General features: G+C 48.1%; 2 protein-coding genes across 3 annotated transcripts in view; one reads left to right on the top strand and one right to left on the bottom strand.

The window, feature by feature from the left end:
* LOC128823014 (zinc finger protein 436-like) overlaps positions 1-20,826 on the top strand; it is a 446,052-nt gene that overhangs the window by 395,530 nt on the left and 29,696 nt on the right. The gene's annotated exons all lie outside the window — the stretch shown is intronic.
* Positions 454-19,869, bottom strand: LOC128823045 (zinc finger protein 501-like). The gene is made up of 6 exons (XM_054005085.1): positions 19,769-19,869; positions 11,964-12,082; positions 8,289-8,371; positions 3,016-3,142; positions 2,328-2,441; positions 454-1,957 (listed from the first exon to the last, which is right to left on the bottom strand). Exons 3-6 carry the CDS (start codon positions 8,310-8,312, stop codon positions 849-851), a joined length of 1,374 nt encoding a protein of 457 aa, XP_053861060.1. The 5' UTR covers positions 8,313-8,371; positions 11,964-12,082; positions 19,769-19,869; the 3' UTR covers positions 454-848.

Below are 20,826 nucleotides of genomic sequence, written 5' to 3'. Positions count from 1 at the left end.
TGAGAATCAAAGTGTGATAGCTAGCACAGACAGCAGAGAACACTGCATCATGTGACACTTTGGGAAGCGGAGAGATTGCATATGGGGAGGATAAACTCTATTATGGCTGACACAGAAGTGAAAACTGCTGGGGTGAAGGGGGATTGTGATAGTCACGGGGAAGGAGTGAATCCCTCTAATTCATCCTATCTTCTTCTGATGTTACAGAGGGTGAGATTTTTCCCTACCCCTGTTCCTGATCTTTGTTATAGTTCAATATATTTTAGGTGAGGAAAATGGTAGAAAAATTTTCTGTTATCCAGCACAACCTGAAGCAACATGAGCGCAAACTGGGACTGAGACAATTTTTCCCCTAAGGGGGAAATAGACAATTGCTTTGAAATGGGGTAAGAGTAGAACTGTGATGCTCAAGGTGCGCTTAGAGTAGGAAAAATTTATGGAGCTTAGGTCAGGTCAAGGGGAGAGCTAATGCCAACCACTGCATCTGCTCTACAAATATAATTGTCTTTTTACACCAAGATCACTAACTTGAGCAGCCAACGCCATGTACAGTCCTAGTAGATGTAAGGCACAGGTAGTTTTTGCCTCAGTGTAGCTTGTTGGGATCTAACTTCTCTCTCCCACCTGGAGCCGATGAACATTTCTGGCTGAGGGACACACACTCCTATGACTCAAAAGGAAAGCAGTTGATAGAAAAGATCAGAGGAGTGACCCCAAAGAAGGTGAGATGCAAAGGCAGAAGCAGGCAACTCATCTGGTGGACCTGAGAGACTACAGTGAAGATGGTGCACAGATAACTATGTGAGAATTAGCAAATGTGATTATTTTTTTTAAATCTTTGCACAGCCCTAATCAAGACATTTGTTACAGTTCTCTCCCATGTGAATTCTCTGATGTCTAATAAGGTTTGACCTCTGATTGAAGCTTTTCCCACACTCAGGGCATGCGTAGGGTGTCTCTCCCATGTGGATTTTTTGATGTCTAATAAGGTTTGACCTCTGACTGAAGCTTTTCTCACACTCAGAGCATGTGTAGGGCGTCTCTCCAGTGTGAATTCTCTGATGTGTGATAAGGTATGAGCTCCGACTGAATCTTTTCCCACATTCAGGGCACGTGTAGGGTGTCTCTCCAGTGTGGATTTTCTGATGTCTAAGAAGGGTTGAGTTCTGACTGAAGCTTTTCCCACACTCTGTGCATGTGTAAGGTGTCTCGCCAGTGTGGATTCTCTGATGCGTGATAACGGCTGAGCTCCGACTGAAGCTTTTCCCACACTCAGGGCATGTGTAGGGTGTCACACCAGTGTGGATTCTCTGATGTGTGATAAGGCCTGAGCTATCACTGAAGCTTTTGCCACACTCAAGGCATGTGTAGGGTCTCTCTCCAGTGTGGATTCTCTGATGTGTGATGAGGGCTGAACTATGCCTGAAGCTTTTCTCACACCCAGGGCATGTGTAGGGTTTCTCTCCTGTGTGAATTCTCTGGTGTGTCATAAGGGCTGATCTGTGATTGAAGCTTTTCCCACACTCAGAGCATGTGTAAGGTGTCTCTCCAGTGTGAATTCTCTGATGTCTAATAAGGGTTGAGCTATGACTGAAGCTTTTGGCACACTCAGAGCATGTGTAGGGTCTTTCTCCAGAGTGGATTCTATAGTGTGTTATAAAGGCAGAGCGGTGTTTGAAGCTTTTCCCACACTCATGGCATGTGTAGCATGTCTCTTCCAAGTTGATTCTCTCATTTCCAGTAAGGTCTGAGTGGCTACTGAAATTTTCCTCTGGCCTGTGCTGACTCTCCCAGGTTTTTGCTTTTTCTGGGAATTCACAACTCCCGGAAACATTCCCTTTGGATCTTCCTGATAACGTTCCATGTTGTTCTACTTGCTCAGCATCTTCCTGCTGGGGTTTCTCCTCCTCATTCTCACCTGATGGGAGACAGGGAGAATCCAGACATAGGTCACTCCCTGCACCGGAGAGAAAGGAAATCTCAGAGAGAGCAATGGAAAAGGGTATGAACAAATCAAAATATGTGTTGGAGAGATCAAACCTATCAGGAGCTGATTTTCCCCCAAACTCTTCCCCAGAGGAGAGAGGAAGGGATCAGTTTTGGTCCACATCTCACCAGAACACTCAGGGGAAAGCAAGATCAGGGAGGGACCTGCTGCCAGTTGTCAGTCAGGATAGGTGGGAAGCCATGAGTGACATCTGCCATAATGATTCCACACCTGCTGGGAACAATCCTGAACATGGAGTGCTCACAAGGTCATTGTAGGGCATCCCAAATGTTTCCTGTATTCACAGACAGTTTTTGAGTTGGTTTAACCAATTCCTCACCTGTGAAGGTAGCTCTCGGGAGCACTTCTTTTTCAGAGCGCTGGATGTCTGGGACCCACGGCTCTTCCCCTCGTTCCATCTGGAATATCATATCAGGTTTGGAAACTGGAAACCCTGCTCGAGGCAAAGAAAACAAGGGAGGTCAGTGGAATTTGTGGGATACTTGTCACAAAGAATATTCCATGGTTTTACCCCCAGCTCATTTTTAAGCAGTAACATCCCAAGGCTAGCTTTCTTGGGTCAAAGTGGCAGGATAGTTATAATTATTATTAACCATGTTCATTGCCTTTGTGACTAAGGATCAACTGACACTATGTCTACACTACAGAGTTAAGTTGACTTAAGTTACATCAATGATCATAAACTGCCGTAATTACATTATTTTACTCAATTTAGAATTCTACAGGCAGCATATTTTCCTCTTAAAATGAGGAAAAGGCATGAAAGCTATCATTATCAATATAGTTTTAATGCATTCAATAAGGATATATTAAATGCAATTTTAAAATGACTGACAGCACCAAAAAGGCACATGTCCAAAAATTATACTAATAGGTGGGAGATAAGGCAAGAAAAGGGGGGAAAGGAAACCTGCAAAGCTTTCATGAGTAAAGGTATAAAGTTATTACCACTCAAGTTCTTCAGAGACCCCACAGCTTCTAGTAACCAAGAGGACATGACTCCTTACCCAACAAGACCACCGTCTCATAGTTCTCCTGCATGACGTCCCTGTAGAGGGCTCTCTGAGCAGGGTCCAGCAGAGCCCCCTCCTCCCTGGTGAAATACACAGCCACCTCCTCAAAAGTCACCGGCCCCTGAAAGAGCAAGAGTCCAACACTTAGTACCTGCTACCCCACTCACAACCCCACTATTCACGGAACAGCAGGGCCATGTAAATTTAAGCTCCAGGAGGCACATGTTAGCAGAGTCCCACCCCACCTTGCTTAGAGCAGCCAGGAGGCATCAGAGGGTAGAAAGAGAGAACCTTTGTGTCACCCAGCTGACAGACGGAGGCAGGGTCTTCACATTTATCACATACCTACTAGCCAGAGCTTGATATAGGAGATGGGGCTGTCTCTGGACCCTGCTGGTGGCTCCCTGGTAGGAATCCCAACACTCTCCAAATAAAATATATGGAAGAAAGGGGAAGTCAATGGTAAAGAATATAAGTTAGAAGGTCAGAATTGTAGAAAATTGGTAAGGGAAGGGTAGTTGGGTGGCTGCCCCACTCCATGAGAAAAAGGGCTGGAACAGGCCAGAGAGGCTGCACAGACCAGCAGCCAATCAGCAAAGGCCTGTGGAGAGCAAAGAAAGAGGCAGCCAATCAGGGCTGGGCTGGGCCCTATATAAAGACTGCCTAGCAAAGGAGAGGGCAGTCTTTCCCTGACTAGCAAGGGAGGAGGATTGGCTCCTGAGGTAGGGAGGTAGCACCTTGGACAGAGCAGTGCGGGGCAGGCTTGGGGGAGCAGAGGAGAGCTCCAGCCCAGTTACCTGCCAGGCTGCGGCCCCTGATAAAAAGGGTGGAGAAGGTGCTCGGGGCCAAAGAGGAAGGGGCCCAGAGAAGATAGGCGGACAAGAGGGGAAAGAAGGAGGGCAGAGGGAGGCTGCTGCTAGAGGGTCCCTGGGTCAGGACCCAGAGTAGCGCGTGGCCCTGAGTTCCCCCTCTTCCCCCCTTGCACTGCACCTGGCCACTAGGAGGGTGGTTGAGAAAGACTGCAACTTACCCCTGAGGTGAGGGGCTAGACTTTGGGGTTATGGTTGGCCACTGAGGCAGATGCAAGCTGAAGGACTGCCGTTAACCCCCCCCTCCCCCCCGAAGGGGATGAGAATGGAGTAGTGGGCTCTGGAGGGCAATGTCCTGAAGAGGACACCACAAAGCAGGGAGCAAGGCGGTTCCCAAATCAGCAGAGCAGACAACGAGCGAGACATCACGCACAGACAAGAGCTAATTCACGGAGTAACTAGCAGGAGGCGCCAGCGGTGCTGAGTCTAGACCCCGTTACAGAAGCTATCAGAAATCAATGACCAAACAATGAAGATGAGAAGGAAGTTATTAAAAGTATATTAAGTACAAAATGAATCCTAACAATGGTAGTGGTAAATTACTAGATGGAAATGGCAGAATTATCAAAAATAATGCAAAAGAGGTAAAAGTGTTCAATAAATATTTCTCTCCTGGATTTGGGGGAAAAACAGATGATGTAGTCATATCATAAGATGTTGATGACGACACTCTTTCCATTCCAGTAATAACTCACTAGGACGTTAAACAGCAGCTATTAAACTTAGATATGTTTAAATCAGCAGGTCCATATAACTTGTATCGAAGAGTTTTAAAAGACCTGTCAGAGGAGCGTGTTGGACTGTTAATGTTGATTTTCATTAGGGCTTGGAACACTGGGGAAATTCCAGGAGACTGGAATAAAGCTAATGCTGTGCCAATATTTAAAAAGTATAAAAGAGATGACCCAGCTAATTAGAAGAGTGTCAATCTGACATCAATACTGGGCAAGATAATGGAGCAGCCAATACTGGATTTCATTAATAAAGACTTAAAGGTGGGTAATATAATTAGTATCCATCAACAAAGGTTTAGAGAAAATAGATCCTATCAAGCTAACTGTATATCTTTATTGGATGAGGTCAAAAGTTTGGTTGCAGCAAATAGTGTTGATGTAATATACCTAGACTTCTGTAAGGCTAATGACTTGGTTCACCACAATATTTTGACTAAAAAACTAGAATGATACAAAATAAACACGGCATACATAAAATATGTGATTGTAAATGCGGAAGCGTAGTTGAGTGGATTTATTTCTAGCAGGTTCCCGCAAGGATTGGTTCTTGGCCCTGTGATATTTCACATTCTTATCAATGACCTGGAAGAGAATATAAAATCATCACTGATAAATTTTGCAGTTGCCACAAAGTTTGGGGGTGGTGGTAACTAATGAAGTGTCAGTAGATTCCGGTTCCAGCACTGGGCGACTGGGAAGTTTTCCCAGCCCTGGCTAGGGGGTTACTTCCTGTTCCACAAAGAGGGGAAGTTCCATTCCCAACTCCTGTGCCTTGCAACTAGGCCCTATCTGACACTACACCCCATAGTCGTGTGATTATAATATGATTATGACATAATTATGATGCATTTTGTACAAGATGTGTCATGTGTGGTGTCAAAAGTGATGATTTGCTAAATATAATTGTGACGTTGTGCAGTCTATATGGTTTTATAAAAACATAATAAGAAGTGAATATAATGTAACTGGAATATGCTTCATGCAAAAGGTCTCTTGTAAGGTATCATTACAAAGCTTATAATCTACCGAGTGTGATCATCCTATATGTATAACTGTACCACTCTTGTATCTAAAACTAGAAATATGAAATATAACTCTGAGGGCCTATTGTAATTATGCAAAGTGTGGGCCATTAATAGTGGTTTGGAATCTTGATGACTCCCATTAACCAGGACTATGGTCTGCAGATGGCTGTGTTTACCTGTTAAGTCTTCCTGTATATGTGTGTGCCGGCAAGTGGGTAATGAAGTCTTGCAGTGACATGTGATCATGTCACCTGAACTGGAATCCATCTTTAACCTGGTGCTTTTCCAGCGGAGGGGGGGGGACCCAGAGGGACAAAGGGTTCCCGCCTTATGCAAAAGATATATAAAGGGGTGGAAGAGAACAAAGTGAGGAGAGGAGCCATCATGAAGAATCCCCTAGCTATCACCTGAGCTGCAACAAGAGCTGTACCAGGGGAAAGAATTGTGCCCAGGCCTGGAAGTGTCCAGTCTGAGAAAAAGCTTACTGAAGCATCTCTGAGGGTGAGATTATCTGTATTCAGTTTGATTAGACATAGATTCGCGCATTTTATTTTATTTTGTTTGGTGACTTACTTTGTTCTGTCTGTTACTAATTGGAACCATTTAAATCCTACTTTCTGTATTTAATAAAATCACTTTCTACTTAGTAATTAACTCAGAGTATGTATTAATACCTGGGGGAGCAAACAACTGTGCATATCTCTCTATCAGTGTTATAGAGGGTCAACAATTTATGAGTTTACCCTGTATAAGCTTTATACAGGGTAAAATGGATTTATTTGGGTTTAGACCCCTTTGGGAGTTGGGCATCTGAGTGCTAAAGACAAGGAAACTTCTGTGAGCTGTTTTCAGGTAAACTTGCAGGTTTGGGGGTGTGTTGGAGCAGATGGGAGTGTCTGGCTCAGCAAGACAGGATGCTGAAGTCCTGAGCTGGCAGGGAAAACAGGAATAGAAGTAGTCTTGGTACATTAGGTGGCAGCTCCCAAGGGGGTTTCTGTGAACCAACCCGTCACAATAATTATCCTACCTGTGTGCATGGATCATGTTTGTATCTGAAGTTATGGATATTGACTATGTATATGAATTTCAAATGTGCTTACTCTGGGTAACACCCACAACGAGCCTTTCAGGTACAACAATGAAGAAGCCAGACAGTGCTGATGGCTCATCAACAAAGACAATGGAAGAGTTTAGCATTCCCATGAACCTTTCAGTGAACCTATGAGTAATGGCTGCTATTGTAACACCGATGGACCCCGGTCATCAATGGGTGGGATCGAACCTCAGGCCTCTCGAGTTTAGTGCACGAGCCTCTACTGCATGAGCTAAAAAGCCATGTAGCCCTTAACTAAGACGGTAGAGCAGACTCATTAATCTCTCTCTAAGTGGAACAGAACTCCACACCCAGGAGTGTGACATCATCTCTTGGCCTCATTCCCCACACAAGAGAACTCCTGGAAACACCTGAGGAACAAAGACTGAACTGGGGTAGTGCTGGTCCCAGGGTAATGGGATTTCTAGCCTGTGTATGGAAACTTGGTGGACTGCTTCTATCGTCATTCAGGGTGAGAAATTGCTAATTCAAATTCTATCCATCTAGTACAGGGGTAGGCAACCTATGGCACGCGTGCCAAAGGCGGCACACAAGCTGATTTTCAGTGGCACTCACACTGCCCAGGTCCTGGCCACTGGTCCAGGGGGTTCTGCATTTTAATTTAATTTTAAATGAAGCTTCTTAAACATTTTAAAAACCTTATTTACTTTACATACAACAATAGTTTAGTTATATATTATAGTCTTAGAGAAAGACCTTCTAAAAATGTTAAAATGTATGACTGGCACGCGAAACCTTAAATTAGAGTGAATAAATGAAGACTCGGCACACCACTTCTGAAAGGTTGCCGATCCCGGATCTAGTATGCTAGGCTTAGTTTGAGTTTTTAAGGATTTGCTAAGTAACCTACTTTGATCTGTTTGCTATCACTTATAATCACTTAAAATCTATCTTTCTGCAGTTAATAAACTTATTTTATGCTTTATCTTAACCAGTGTATTTTGAGTGAAGTGTCTGGGGAAAATCTCAGCTTGGTTAGCACAAGCTTGTTGTGCACATCTTCCCCATATCGAGGGAAAGGCGAACTATATTAATGAGCTTCCATTATACAGATCCCTGTGCACTACAAGATGGTATAATTTTGGATTTATACTACAGCAGGTGTACAAGGTTGGGGAGCTGGGAAATTGGCTGTTGTCTTCTATCTGTCTTTGAGTGGCTTAAGTAAAGCACTCAGGTAGCTTAGTTGGATGTGTGGTGCCACCTGCTGTTGTATAGGGTGATAACAGGGCTTGGAGAGGCTGGCTGAATCTCCAGCAAAGCAGTGTGAGAAGGGCCAGCCCAGCTTCAGAGTTAGAGGGCACAGCGGTTCCCAGAAGCCCCCCACATTGCACCCCAGGGTGACAACCCTTCACACCCTAGATTACACAAGTCTCAGCAGGTTTGTCACATCCTGTCCCCTCCCCTTCTCCAATCTAGAAATGTCCTGCCTCCCAGCACCTCTAGCAGCTCCCACACTCCTATGCATTTACTGCTCCTCTCCCTCCAAGCAGAACCCATCACCAGCTCCCTGATAATCCCTTACCTGAGCCAGCTCCATTGCAGCCATTTCCTTCCCCCTGGGAGTAGGGGATGATCTGGAGTGAAATGTGGATGTTATTCTGTAGCCTGCCAGGGCGAGAAGGGCAACGTGAGAGACTTCAGACAGGGGTTTTGTCCATTCCACAAGCCAATTCCCCCCAGGATTTTTCCCTGCTAACAGACATTCTAGGTTCTGCCACATTGTGAATCACAGAGTGACCTTATTCCAGACAGGCCAGCCTCCTTCCACCAGGATGCAACCCTCTGAGACATGGTGAAACCCTCCCAGTAACTGAGTCTCTGAACCAAAGTCCAGAGAAGAGCAGAATCCCAGGACTGACTTTGGGGGATTCTCCCTGTCATTGTCCCAAGGCAGCTGTCTCAGGTTTACTAAGTTGTTTGATGCTCCAGCCTTTATACAGTCTCTCCTGGGAGTGCCCCTTTCATGGGCTGGGCCTAGTTTTAGCTTTTGACAAGCATGACCCCGGGGGCTCTGAGACTGGGCCTTCTTTCCTCAGCACACCTGGTTTCTTTCTGTGGCTCCCCAGTGAGTCCAAATGAGTAGATACTCCTGATAGAGACTGTGAACATAAGAATGGCCCACTGCGTCAGACCAATGGTCCATCTAGCTCAGTGGCCAATGCCAGGTGCTTCAGAGGGAATGAAGAGAACAGGTAATCATCAAGTGATCCATCCCCTGTCACCCATTCCCACTTCTGACAAACAGAGGCTAGAGACACCATCCCTGCCCATCCTGCCTGTGACACTGGCAGATGAGGAGTTAGCTCTTGCAAAAGCCCCCACGTCTCAATTGAACATGGACAACCGCATAGCTGGAATCAGTCTTGCTCACGTGTATTAGTATTGTTAAAACAGGTATTAGAATTATAAGCATTTGTTTAGTGTTTAGACTTTATTGAATGCTTTTGAGTTGCTGCCTGCGATAATATCTGAGTATCATAGGACGAGAAGGGACCTCGAGAGGTCATCTGTCCTGCCATGAGTGCTGGGGACTGGACTAAAGTTTTATCTAGACCATCCCTGACAGGTATTTTCTAACCTGCTCTTAAAAATCTCCAATGATGGAGTTTCGACAACCTCCCTAGGCAATTTATTCCAGTGCTTAGCCACCCTGACAGGAAGTTTTTCCTAATGTCCCACCTAAACCTCCTTTGCTGCAATTTAAGCACATTGCTTCTTGTCCTATCCTCAGCACCCCTGTGAATGCCACAAGCAATCTTGTGTCATAGCTACTACGTGTGGTGAGATCAATGTCACACTCCCCTTGCCTTTGCTGCTTTAAGGAATAACTTCACGGCCACTTGTGACATGTAAGTCCGAGTGAGCAGCATACTGATCAACAATGCAGGATTCATTCCTGCAGACTGAAGAGGCAGAGCGTGCAGTACACAAACCATTGAAAGATGGCACCAATTGTGGAAGGTCCACCTAGCTCTTCCGACAGTGGCCAGTGCCAGGTGCCCCAGAGGGAATGAACAGAACAGGTCATCATCAAGTGAACCATCCCCTGTCGCTCATTCCCAGCTTCTGGCAAACAGAGGCTAGGGACACCATTCCTGCCCAGCCTGGCTAATAGCCATTGATGGACCTATCCTCCATGAATTTATCTAGTTCTTTTTTTGAACCCTGTTATGGTCTTGGCCTTCACAACATCCTCCGGCAAGGAGTTCCACAGGTTGACTGTGCATTGTGTGAAGAAATACTTACTTTTATTTGTTTTAAACCTGCTGCCTATTAATTTCATGTGGTGAGCCCTAGTTCTTGTGTTATGAGAAGGAGTAAACAACACTTCCTTATGTACTTTCTCTACACCAGTCCTGATTTTATAGACCTCAATCATATCTCCCCTTAGCCATCTCTTTTCCAAGCTGAAAAGTCCCAGTCTTATTAATCTCTCCTCATACAAAAGCCATTCCATACTCCTAATCATTTTGTTCCCTTTTCTCAACCTTTTCCAATTCCAATATATCTTTTTTGAGATGGGGCAACAACATCTGCATGCAGTATTCAAGATGTGGGCATACCATGGATTTATATAGAGGCAACATGATATTTTTTATCCTATTTTCTATCGCTTTCTTAATGATTCCCAGCATTCTGCTTTTTTGACTGCCACTGCACACTGAGTGGATGTTTTCAGAGAACTATCCACAATGACTCCAAGATCTCTTTCTTGAGTGGTAACAACTAACTTAGACCCCATCATTTTATATGTATAGTTGGGATTATGCTTTCCAACCTGCATTACTTTGCATTTATTAACATGAAATTTGATCTACCATTTTGTTGCCCAGTCACCCAGCTTTGAGAAATCCTTTTGTAGCTCTTCACAGTTTGCCTGAGTCTTAACTATCTTTGGTATCTTTAGTAATTTTGTATCAGGACCCAGGATGCCCCATGACCCCTCCACCTTCCCACAACTCCTAGTGGCAGAAGAGGAAGAGATGTTCTGTGGGATAGCTGCCCAGAGTGCACCACTCTGAATATCACTGCAAGTGCTGCTAGTGTGAACACGCATTGAGCAGGCAGCTGCTAGTGTGAAGTGCTGCTAGTGTGAACAAACAATAGCGGTTTCCCTTCAGCGCTCTCTGAGTGGTGCTGTAACTCTGCCAGTGTAGACATATCCTTACTCTCTTCCCATTGGGGAATAGCTCAGGGCAACAATTTCCCACCGAAGCAAGGAGAAATCCTGCAGATAGAGTGGGTGGGGAAACCCACCAAATCTGAGGTGTTTTTTAAAAAGCATTGGAGCTTTAGAGAGAAAAGGGGACAAAATCAGTGGAGGAAAATAGAGAAATTGTGAATAAATTGACACCACTGGGGAGCAGCAACTGCTCAGCCCAGCTCCTGGATCAGAAAGGAGACAGCAGCATCCTGTATTTTACCAAGCACTCACTACTCCTGGGGGAATTCTGCGCCAAACAATTAAAAATTCTACACACAATATTTTAAAATTCTGCATATTTTATTTGTCAAAATAACAAAATATAAGCATGCCATTTTCAATTGTTTTGGTAATTTATTTCAAAATACCTGTCACCAAGTATATCTCTAACAATACAGACAACCCTCGACCCAAAGAACAAACAAAAAAGCACCAATGATTCAGGTATTTTTTTTTACAAATAGATTCCTTACTAGGCATATTAATACAGAACTTTGAGTAATTACTTCAAAATACAATAGAGAACTGTATTTCCCACACCCCTCAGAAGCAGCGCAAAGGCTTGGAGGAGTCAGGGGTGACAGGGGAGCTGAGGGAGAGGGAAGGAGCCTGGGAGTGAACCTGGTGGGTTATTTGGTGCGGGTAAGAGACGTATGAAACAGATTTTTGGGGGGAGGGGAAGCGATTGTTAGGAGTTGGGGAGCCTCCCTCATGTAGACCCTGGCTGACCACAAGCCTCTCCCATTCAGTCAGGCACACTTGCCCCTGTCCCTGTGTGTCCCTGCAGCCCCCCATGTGTCCCTGAACCTCCATACCCCCTGTCACCATGTGGCCCTGCAGCCCGCCTCCCATTCAACCCCTGGCTCAATGCTGTCACCCCACTAGTTCCTAAGGCTATGCCCCAGTCTGTGTCCCCCGCCCCACTAGGCATTCTGAACCCCAGTCTGTGACACACACCTCCGCCATCCCATGTGCCCCATTGTCTGTCCTAACCTGGCTCTGCAGGCAGAGTGCTGTGATGAGCCCAGCTTACTGCTGGCTGGTCTGGCTCCACAGTGTCCTCTGGTGGGTGAAAGGTGTAAATGCAGTACTTCTCAGGCAGAATGTATTTTCTGCGGAGGGGAGAAAAGAAATTATGTGCTGGACATGAATTCTGCATGTGAGGAATAACTCACACCCTGAACAAACATCACCAGCTCACTCCCATCTCTTCTCCCTAGGTGTCTCCAAGTCCCAGAGCTGCTGCTGTCACTGACATACAGAGGCTTTCACTCCCATTAGTGATGGCAGGACCCAATCATTACAGGAGTGAACCCTAATTTCCTCATCACATGGGACAGTCTCAGCTGAGGGGGAAGTAAAAAGGGGAGGAGGTACAAAGGGAAAAGGAGAAAGACTGAATGGGTTCTTGTAGCCATGTTTGTCCCAGGATATTAAAGAGAAGTAGTTTTTTTAATAAGTCCTAAAAGAAATTACTTCACACACCTTGTCTCTCCAAAAGACCTGAAAGTGGCAGAAGGAGAAATAAGCAGGAAGACAGAACTCATGACTCTAAACCAAACATTTTCAACCCCACAGAGGAAACTACATTTCCCATCTGCCCATGGGTGTATTTGTGTCCTATATGGGGGACTACCCCATTCCCCTTATAGCAGCAAGGGGAGACTGCAGCCAGCCCCAAATGGTCCTTCCCCATCCTGGGATGTGTGTTGAGATGAAGTGTGTGTGTGTGTGTGTGTGTGTGGTGGGTGCACGGGCTAGGTCCCCAGACAGCTAGACCCATCTGCAGACTTGAAAGCCAGGGCAACTCCAGCACAGCATGGGGGCTCTGGGCAGGGGGAGCAGTTCTGGAGCTGGGCCTCTGCTCCCTCTGGGTCCCATGGCAGATGGCACTGGCAGCATCAAGTGGGTCCATTACTGCAGGGGAAGGTTCGGGTAATGGCTGAGATTGGGGTGAGGATTGTGTGGGGCTCCCATGCCCAGGAATGGGGGATGGAATTCACCTCCCCTCTGCAGAGCCAGCAACTAAGGATTTATCCAGTGAAGTGAATTTCACTCTGGGTGACTCAGACAGCCACTGAAAGATCCTTGTGCCTTAGGTTCAACACTGGCCAAAGGAGTTTATTAATACCCTCCCTGGACTGCCAGGGGTGGCCAGAGTTTATTAGTGTGTTATGGGAATCATAAGATGACAATTCATTAAGAATGATGATATTTGTGTGTTTATTATTAAATCCCCAGACACCCACCAATCCCCGTCCTTCTTCCGATGAGCTATAAATATCTAAGGGACTCAGCTACTGATCCTACAGTGAGTTCCTGCCCCTCCCCTCTTTCTATAGCAGCACTTTTAAGAACAGGCCAGGGAAACATGGAACTACTTTAAACCAAATTCTGGAGGCCGCTGAGCATGCACAAGTTAAAATGAAACCAAGGCTCCATCTCACAAGGACCTGGCCCCTAGTGCAAAATTGTAGACACTCGACAGAAATCCAAAATGGCCACTTCATAACTGATAGAATGTTATTGATCTATTGACTTCTGGGAATTACCAATAAAAGAAACAACCCAGTGAAGGTGATATCCTGAGGGAAAGATCTCATGTGTCTTTACAAATTGGTATAATCTAATCTGGAACTTTATACAGTAAAATGCCTTATTCGTAGCCCTATGACGGTTGCCTGGTGTCACTACAGGGCAGAGTTAAAGGTTGGATGCCTTAGCTGGGAATTCCCATCCCCTAGCATATTGCGATTGCTGTTAAGTGGGTTTGGCAAAATTCATTTTGTCTATTTCTTTCTTTTAATTTCAATAGATGATATTGATATTTATTTTAAGACCTTTTTCCAATATTTACAATTTCAATGTTAAGAGCTGTGGGAAGTTACAGGGGTGGTCAGACAACAATTATTTAATTACAGTAAATGTTGAGATTTAAAAAGCCAAATCTTTATAACTGTTCAAACACAAATTGTCAGTGTCACATGCAAAATATAGAGTGTAAATATCCTTAAATCAAACTCAACTTTCTCCAGAAGCATTTTTGTATTTTGCCTATATAAATATTTTTGTGTTTGTGTATGTGTGTACAGTGAAATCAACATTTAGTGAGATTTATTGATAAAAATCCAATCCTTTCAAGTGTACTTTTAAGTAACTAAATACTCAAATTCTTTCACTTCCTGGACTGTAATGCTTGCTTTGGGGATAACTACACCCTCCCTATGATGTATTTTACCCTAAGTCACTGACACGTGCTCTCCACCATAATCCCCTAGTGATGTAGCTCCTGTCTGGGAGCTCTGCTGAGGCCAGTGGCATTATGATCAGAAAGTGACACTCTGACACATGGGGGAGAGGGCGGTAACATGGAGGCTACCAGGCTTGAACATGACCCTAAAGAGGGTGGGGAGCAAACTCCCTCTCAGCCTCTCCTCTCACCCACCTCCCAGAGTTAGAAACCCTGATAAATCGTTGCATGATACCTAAATAGCCCCAGTATGTGAGACAGTGATTAACGCAGGTGCCTTATGGGCTGCAGCACCAACCCCTGCCTGGATGAGGGCGATGAAGAAATGCAGTAGAAATGGGTTAGGCTGGGAGAGGTCACAGCTGATGTGGGACTGGGAGCCAAGTTGACCAAGAGGCCAGAACTCATGGGGGGTTGGGACAAGAAATCAAGAGGATTGGATAGAGGCACTTCTGTGTATTTTCCCCGTTTATCATCCTGCCATGTATTTAATTTAGAAACTTTTCATTCACATTTAAGCACATTGGAGCTAAACTGTGTTGATACATTTCCACTTACAGTGGTACAGTTTTAATTAGGTGCTTAATCAGATGCTTACACAACACAAAGCAGTCAATAATTGGTGTGCTTTCATTCATTAACTTGACTGTGTGCTGTGCATCGCTTTTACAAAAACAGATGATGTGAGCAAGTGTCAAAATTTCAAGCATTAAGAAATGGAAATTAGGTGTCAGTTCCATTCTCATGCATTTATCCCATAATTTTAATTTCAGTTTTGAATCAGTATTAATCCCATGTTGTTTTAATAGCATTAGGGTCTATTTGTATAATTGTTTGCAAGATTTCATTGGATATTGTGAACCAGCCGTCTTAACCTTTTATTTGGAGATTACTAAATACAATCCAGCGCACCACTCCTGAAAGACTGCAAGCTCTGGCCGGTGACATGTTCCTTAGAGAGCAAACACCTGACGAGCCCTTTTGCCCTAAAAAGCACTTTTGGCTCTGTGATATTAGGGTTACCATACGTCCGTTTTTTCCCGGACATGTCCTGCTTTTCGGCAATCAAACCCCTGTCCGGGGGGAATTACCGAAAAGCCGAACATGTTCGGGAAAATGCCGGCCGGGCACTTCCCCTCCCGCGGCTGCTCTGCTCCGCTCCTCCCCTCTCAGACTTTAAAAGCCGAGCTGCCTGAGCCAGCGCTACTGGCTTCGGGCAGCCCCCCCTGCCTCCGGACCCCGAGCCGCTGGCCAGGCACTTCCCTTCCTGGGCTCCAGCTGCTCTGCTCCGGCGGCTCGGGGTCCGGAGGCAAGGGGGGCTGCCCGAAGCCGGTAGCGCTGGCTCGAGCAGCTCGGCTTTTAAAGTCTGAGAGGGGAGGAGCAGAGCAGCTCAGCTGGAGCCCAGGAAGGGAAGTGCCTGGCCGGCGGCTCGGGGTCCAGAGGCACGGGGGCTGCCCGAAGCCGGTAGCGCTCGGGCAGCTCGGCTCTGTTTAAGATCCGAGCTGCCCGAGCGCTACTGGCTTCGGGCAGCCCCCGTGCCTCCGGACCCTGCGCCGCCAGAGCCCGGGAGGGGAAGTGCCCGGCTGGGGGCGCAGGGTCCGGAGGCATAGGGGCTGCCCAAAGCCCAAGCGCTACTGGCTTCACGGTTTGCCGGGCAGCCTCCAGACCCTGCGCCCCCGGCTGGGCGCATCCCCTCCCGGGCTCCAGCTGCGCTGGGGAAGCGCTGGCCGGGGGTGCAGGGTCTAGGGGCTGCCCGGCAAACCGTGAAGCTGGTAGCGCTGGGTCAGCCCTTTCCCCATAGCTGGGAGTGGGAGGAGGAGGGGGCGGAGTTAGGGCGGGGAAGGGGGGGGTTGGGGCGGGGCTAGAGGTGGGGAAATGGGCGGGGCCAGGGCCTGTGGAGGGTCCTCTTTTTTTATTTATTAAATATGGTAACCCTATGTGACATTGCTTTATCCACCCCACCACAAAATGTTATAGGTAGCCAGGTAATTACAGCATAGCTTCACTAGGTACAGTTCTACCAGCTATGTGCCAAAATTCAAATGGTTCTGTTTGTTTTATCTTTCATTCAGCTTTGCAATTATTAGATCCCATTTAAAAACTGGAACTGAAATAACCAAAGCAAGTTAAATAAATAATATATGGAGCTATACCTATGTCATAGAACTGGAAGGGACCCTGAAAGGTCATTGAGTCCAGCCCACTGCCTTCTCTAGCAGGACCAAGTACTGATTTTGCCCCAGATCCCTAAATGGCCTCCTCAAGGATTAAACTCACAACCCTGGATTTAGCAGGCTAATGCTCAAACCACTGAGCTATCCCTCCCCCCTAAGTTAAGAAGAGAGTGGCATAGGGCATAGGTGGGGGTAAGACAAAAAAGGGAAAGAACTGACTATGCAAAAAGGAACATCCCAAACTATCAGAGCCCCAGACCCCCGTCCAACTGAATCCACCCCAGCCAGGCATAACAAGCTGGGTCCCTGAAAAACTGCCCAGACCATCTGGCAGTGAATGCTGCGTGTTCCAGATGGAGCTATGGGGTGTGTGTCTGCTTTGCTGACATGCTGCTTTGGTACAGAATGCACCACGGCCACAGGGAGCAGAGACATGGACTCCTACAAAACAAAATCCCCAAATCCAACATCACATCCCCTCCCCACCTCCACACAGTCTGCCATCCCCTCCCCCACCTCCACATGGCCATTCTCAGCCTATTGCTAACAGTTCCTTCCAGCCTTCAGCACTGTAAATAAATAAAACATGGTGTTGCAAAAGGCTGATCATGCCAGAGAAACTTGATCTCCTTCTGTGAGAAGGTAACTAATTTTTTGGACAAAGGAAATGCAGTAGCTCAAATCTATCTGAATGTCAGTAAGGCATTTGATACAGTTCCACATGGGAAACTGTTTGTTACATTGGAGAAGATGGGGATTAATTTGAGAACTGAAAGGTGGATAAGGAACTGGTTAAAGAGGAGACTACAAGGGGTCATACTGAACTGCCAGGCTGGAGGGAGGTCACTAGTGGAGTTTCTCAGGGATTGGTCTTGGGACCAGTATTATTTCACATTTTTATTAGTGACCTTGGCAGAAAAAGTGGGAGCATTCTAATAAAATTTGCAGATGACACAAAGCTGGGAGGGATTGCCAATGCGGAGGAGGACCAGATTATCATACAAGAAGATCTGGATGTCCTTGTAAACTGAAGTAATAGAAATGGGATGATATTTAATAGTGCAAAGTCATGCATTTAAGGACTAACAACAAGAATTTTTCCTGTAAACTGGGGATTTATCAGTTGGAAGTGACAGAGGAGGAGAAAGACCTAGGTGTATTGGTTCATCACAGGATGAGCTGCCACTGTGATGCAGCCATGAAAAAGGCTAATGCAGTCCTAGGATGCATCAGGTGAGGTAGTTCCAGTAGCAACAGGGAAGTGTTAGTGCCATTATATAAGGCACTGGTGAGACCTCATCTGAAATACTGTGCAGTTTTTGTCTCCCATGCTTAAGAAAAATGAATTCAAACTGGAACAGGTGCAGAGAAGGGCTACTAGGATGATCCGAGGAATGGAAAAATCTGCTTTATGAGAGGAGACTCAAAGAGCTTGGCTTGTGTTTAGTCTAACCAAAAGAAGGCTGAGGGGAGATATGATCGCTCTCTATAAATACATCAGAAGGATAAATACCAGGGAAGAAGAGGAGTTATTGAGGTTAAGCACCAATGCTGGCACTAAACCAAATGAATATTGGCCATCAACAAATTTAGACTTGAAATTAGATGAAGGTTTCTAACCACCGGAGGAGTGAAGTTCTGGAACAGCCTTCCAAGGGGAGCAGTGGGGGCAAAAAAATGAACAGGTGATGTAGGTCAGGGTCTGTGCAGTGAGTGGCACAACAGAAGCCCTGATCTCCCCTGGCTTCTCTTCAGTGCCTGGCATAACAGGAGCTCAACTGGGGGCTCTGCAACTCCCGGCATTACAGGATCCCTGATTTTGTTTGGGGGCCCTGCAGCATCTGGCAAAATATGGGGGCAGGATCTCTGTCAGGGTCTGTGCTGTGCCCAGTACAGTGGTGGGGTGTGATCTGGGTCGGGGTTAGTACAGGGCCAGGCCCAAAGGGACACAGATCTCAGTCGAGGTCTCTGAAGTGCCCAGCACAATGGAGGCAGCAATCTGGGCTGCAGTCGTGCGCTGCCTGGCACAAGGGGGGCTGTGATCTCGGGCCGGGTCTGAGTTTTGCCTGGCACAATGGGGGGCCAGATGTCAGTTAGTGTCTCTACAGTGCCCAGGATAACATGGGTGCAGATCTCAGTTGGGGTCTCCACAGCACCTGTCACAACAGTGGGGTCTGACCTTTGTTGGGGTCTCTTCAGTGCCTGGTATAATGGTGGGATCTGATGTTGATTTGGGTCTCTGCAGCGCCTGGCAGAACAGATCCCAGATCTCACTTGGGGTCTCTGCAGCGCCGGCGGAACAGGAACTGAGAATGTGACTAGCAGGCGGTGTCTTGGGGGGGGGGCTTCTGGGTTGGGCAGGGTGGGGGAAGGGGAAGTAGCTGGGACTGGGCCGTCTCCATGGGGGACGCTTGCTCCTCCCTTCCCTTCCTGGGCCTTCCCATGCCCTGTTGCCAGCAGAGAGTGGTCCCCCGCAGCCCAGCCCAGAGGTATCTGTGTCTCAGGGCTCTCCCAGCCTCTGCCCATTAATCCTCTTCCCAGTTCAGAAATCACTCAGGGAAATGATTTCCCACCTAAACAAGGACAAATCACTGCAGGTAAAAATGGGGGGAGGAAGGGGAAACCCCAAATCAGAAGAGATTTGAAGTGCGCATTAGAGAAGTGGCGAGAAAATGGGGTACAATAAGTGGAGGAGAACAGACCTTCTCAGGGATTTGAGAGAAGCGGGGGGGGCTCACCATGGATTTTGCTGTCTAGAGAGAAAGGGGGCAGGATGGAAGAGAACATAACATCCGGGGGGGGAGGGGGGAAGGGGGCAGGATAGACCTAGGGGCCTTTGGAGCTTAGTGCAGGAGCCTCTACAGCATGAGCTAAAAGCCAGCTGGCTGCTAGCTAAGGCTGTCACAGACTCATTAATTGCTCTCTAAGGGGTCTTGGTGCCACTAGATGGGCCAGACCAGCACACCCAGGAGGTGTGTGGGCTCCATTATCCCCACGGGAGGGGGCAGCGGTAAATCCGAGGGGATCTCAGCCCCCCCCTTCTCTCCCCGCTCCTCGGGGGTCACCGGCTCTTCTCCCCCCCCCCCCCCCGCCATGTCCGGACTGCAGACATTTTCCATCCGCCCCTTTCCCAGGTCTCCCCCCCGCCCGGCCCCACGCAGGGACCCCAGTGGGGCTGGTTCTCCCCCGTGGGGCCCCAGGGCAGAGCCTGGCCGGGCCCGGGGGCGTTGGGCTCCTGCGGGGACAGCAGCTCCGAGCCCCCCGCGGGCGCTGCCCCAGGGAGCAGATCCCGGCGCTGCGAGATGCCGGGTCCCCCCCACGGACACTGGGGCAGAGTCACCGCCCGGCCCCGCCCCCGGGGCTCGCTCCGGTACCTGGAGGCTGCAGCGCCGCAGCGGGGCGGGCAGAGCCCGGGGCGGTCCCAGCGGGAGCAGGGCGCGGGCCGGGCCCGGGGGGTTAATGGGTCTCCCCGGCACAGACCCTCCTGCTCCGCCCGGGGTCCCAGATCACAATGGAGGCAGCAGTAGCAGCGCGGTGCTCACCCAGCAGCTGATCACACTCCGCCCTCCCTTTGTTCTCCGGCTCCCGCCTCTCCCCAGCACCCGCTCGGGATCTCAGCACCTCCTGGCTGGGCTGCCTGAGCCTAAAACCTGAGGGAGGAACGGGCAGCCCCCTGGAAAGCCCCAGGTCTTGTGGGAAATGTAGTTTCTCTGGGTCCTGCCTATCCGCATGTAGGATTCTCCCTGCACTGCCATCTGTGCATGCCAAGAGCCGGGCAGCTAGAGAGACAACGGTGGGGGCAAGGTCACATCTGTCAGGGCACCAGCCTCTGTTGGCGAGAGAGACGAGCTATCGAGCCACACAAAACTCTTCTTCCGGTCTGGGAAAGGCTCCAACTGCACTTCAGGAGCCAGGTAGAGCCGCAGCGCCCCAGAGTTAGCAGCCCGGCTCCCAGGGCCGGTGCAAGGAAGTTCCGTGCGCCCTAGGCGAAACTTCCACCTTGCGCTCCCCCAGCCCTGTGGCAGCTCCCCACCCCTCCTCCTGTCCTGAGGCGCCCCCCTGTGGCAGCTCACCCCCCTCCCGAAGCCCCCTCCCCGTGGCAGCTCCCCCCCCCCCCCCGGAGCTGTGCGGCACCTCCCCACGCCAGCTCACCTCTGCTCCACCTCCTCCCCGAGTACGCCACCCCCACTCCAATTCTCCTCCCAGGCTTGCGGCGCCAAACAGCTGATTGGTGCTGCAAGCCTGGGAGGCGGGAGAAGTGGAGCGGCGACCGCGCGCTCGGGGAGGAACGCTGTAAAAAAAATTGAGGGCACTGCTTTTTGGTGCCCCCAAATCTTGGCACCGTAGGCAAACGCCTAGTTCGCCTTAATGGTAGCACCGGCTCTGCCGGCTCCTCATCCCTGCCAAACAGGCTTGAGTATTAAGCCTCCCT

Source organism: Malaclemys terrapin, chromosome 15, assembly GCF_027887155.1.
Source record: "Malaclemys terrapin pileata isolate rMalTer1 chromosome 15, rMalTer1.hap1, whole genome shotgun sequence".
Lineage (NCBI taxonomy): Eukaryota > Metazoa > Chordata > Testudines > Emydidae > Malaclemys > Malaclemys terrapin.
Note: the sequence above shows the minus strand (reverse complement) of the source record. Positions and strands in the feature narration are given on the sequence as shown.

Coding starts and splice junctions, on each gene's coding strand:
- LOC128823045 (XM_054005085.1), bottom strand. CDS start 8,312: ATGGCTGCAATGGAGCTGGCTCAG. Junction 3,143..8,288: donor CTGCAATGGAGCTGGCTCAG/GTAAGGGATTAT, acceptor TTGCTCTTTCAG/GGGCCGGTGACTTTTGAGGA. Junction 1,958..2,327: donor CCCGAGAGCTACCTTCACAG/GTGAGGAATTGG, acceptor TCTCCGGTGCAG/GGAGTGACCTATGTCTGGAT.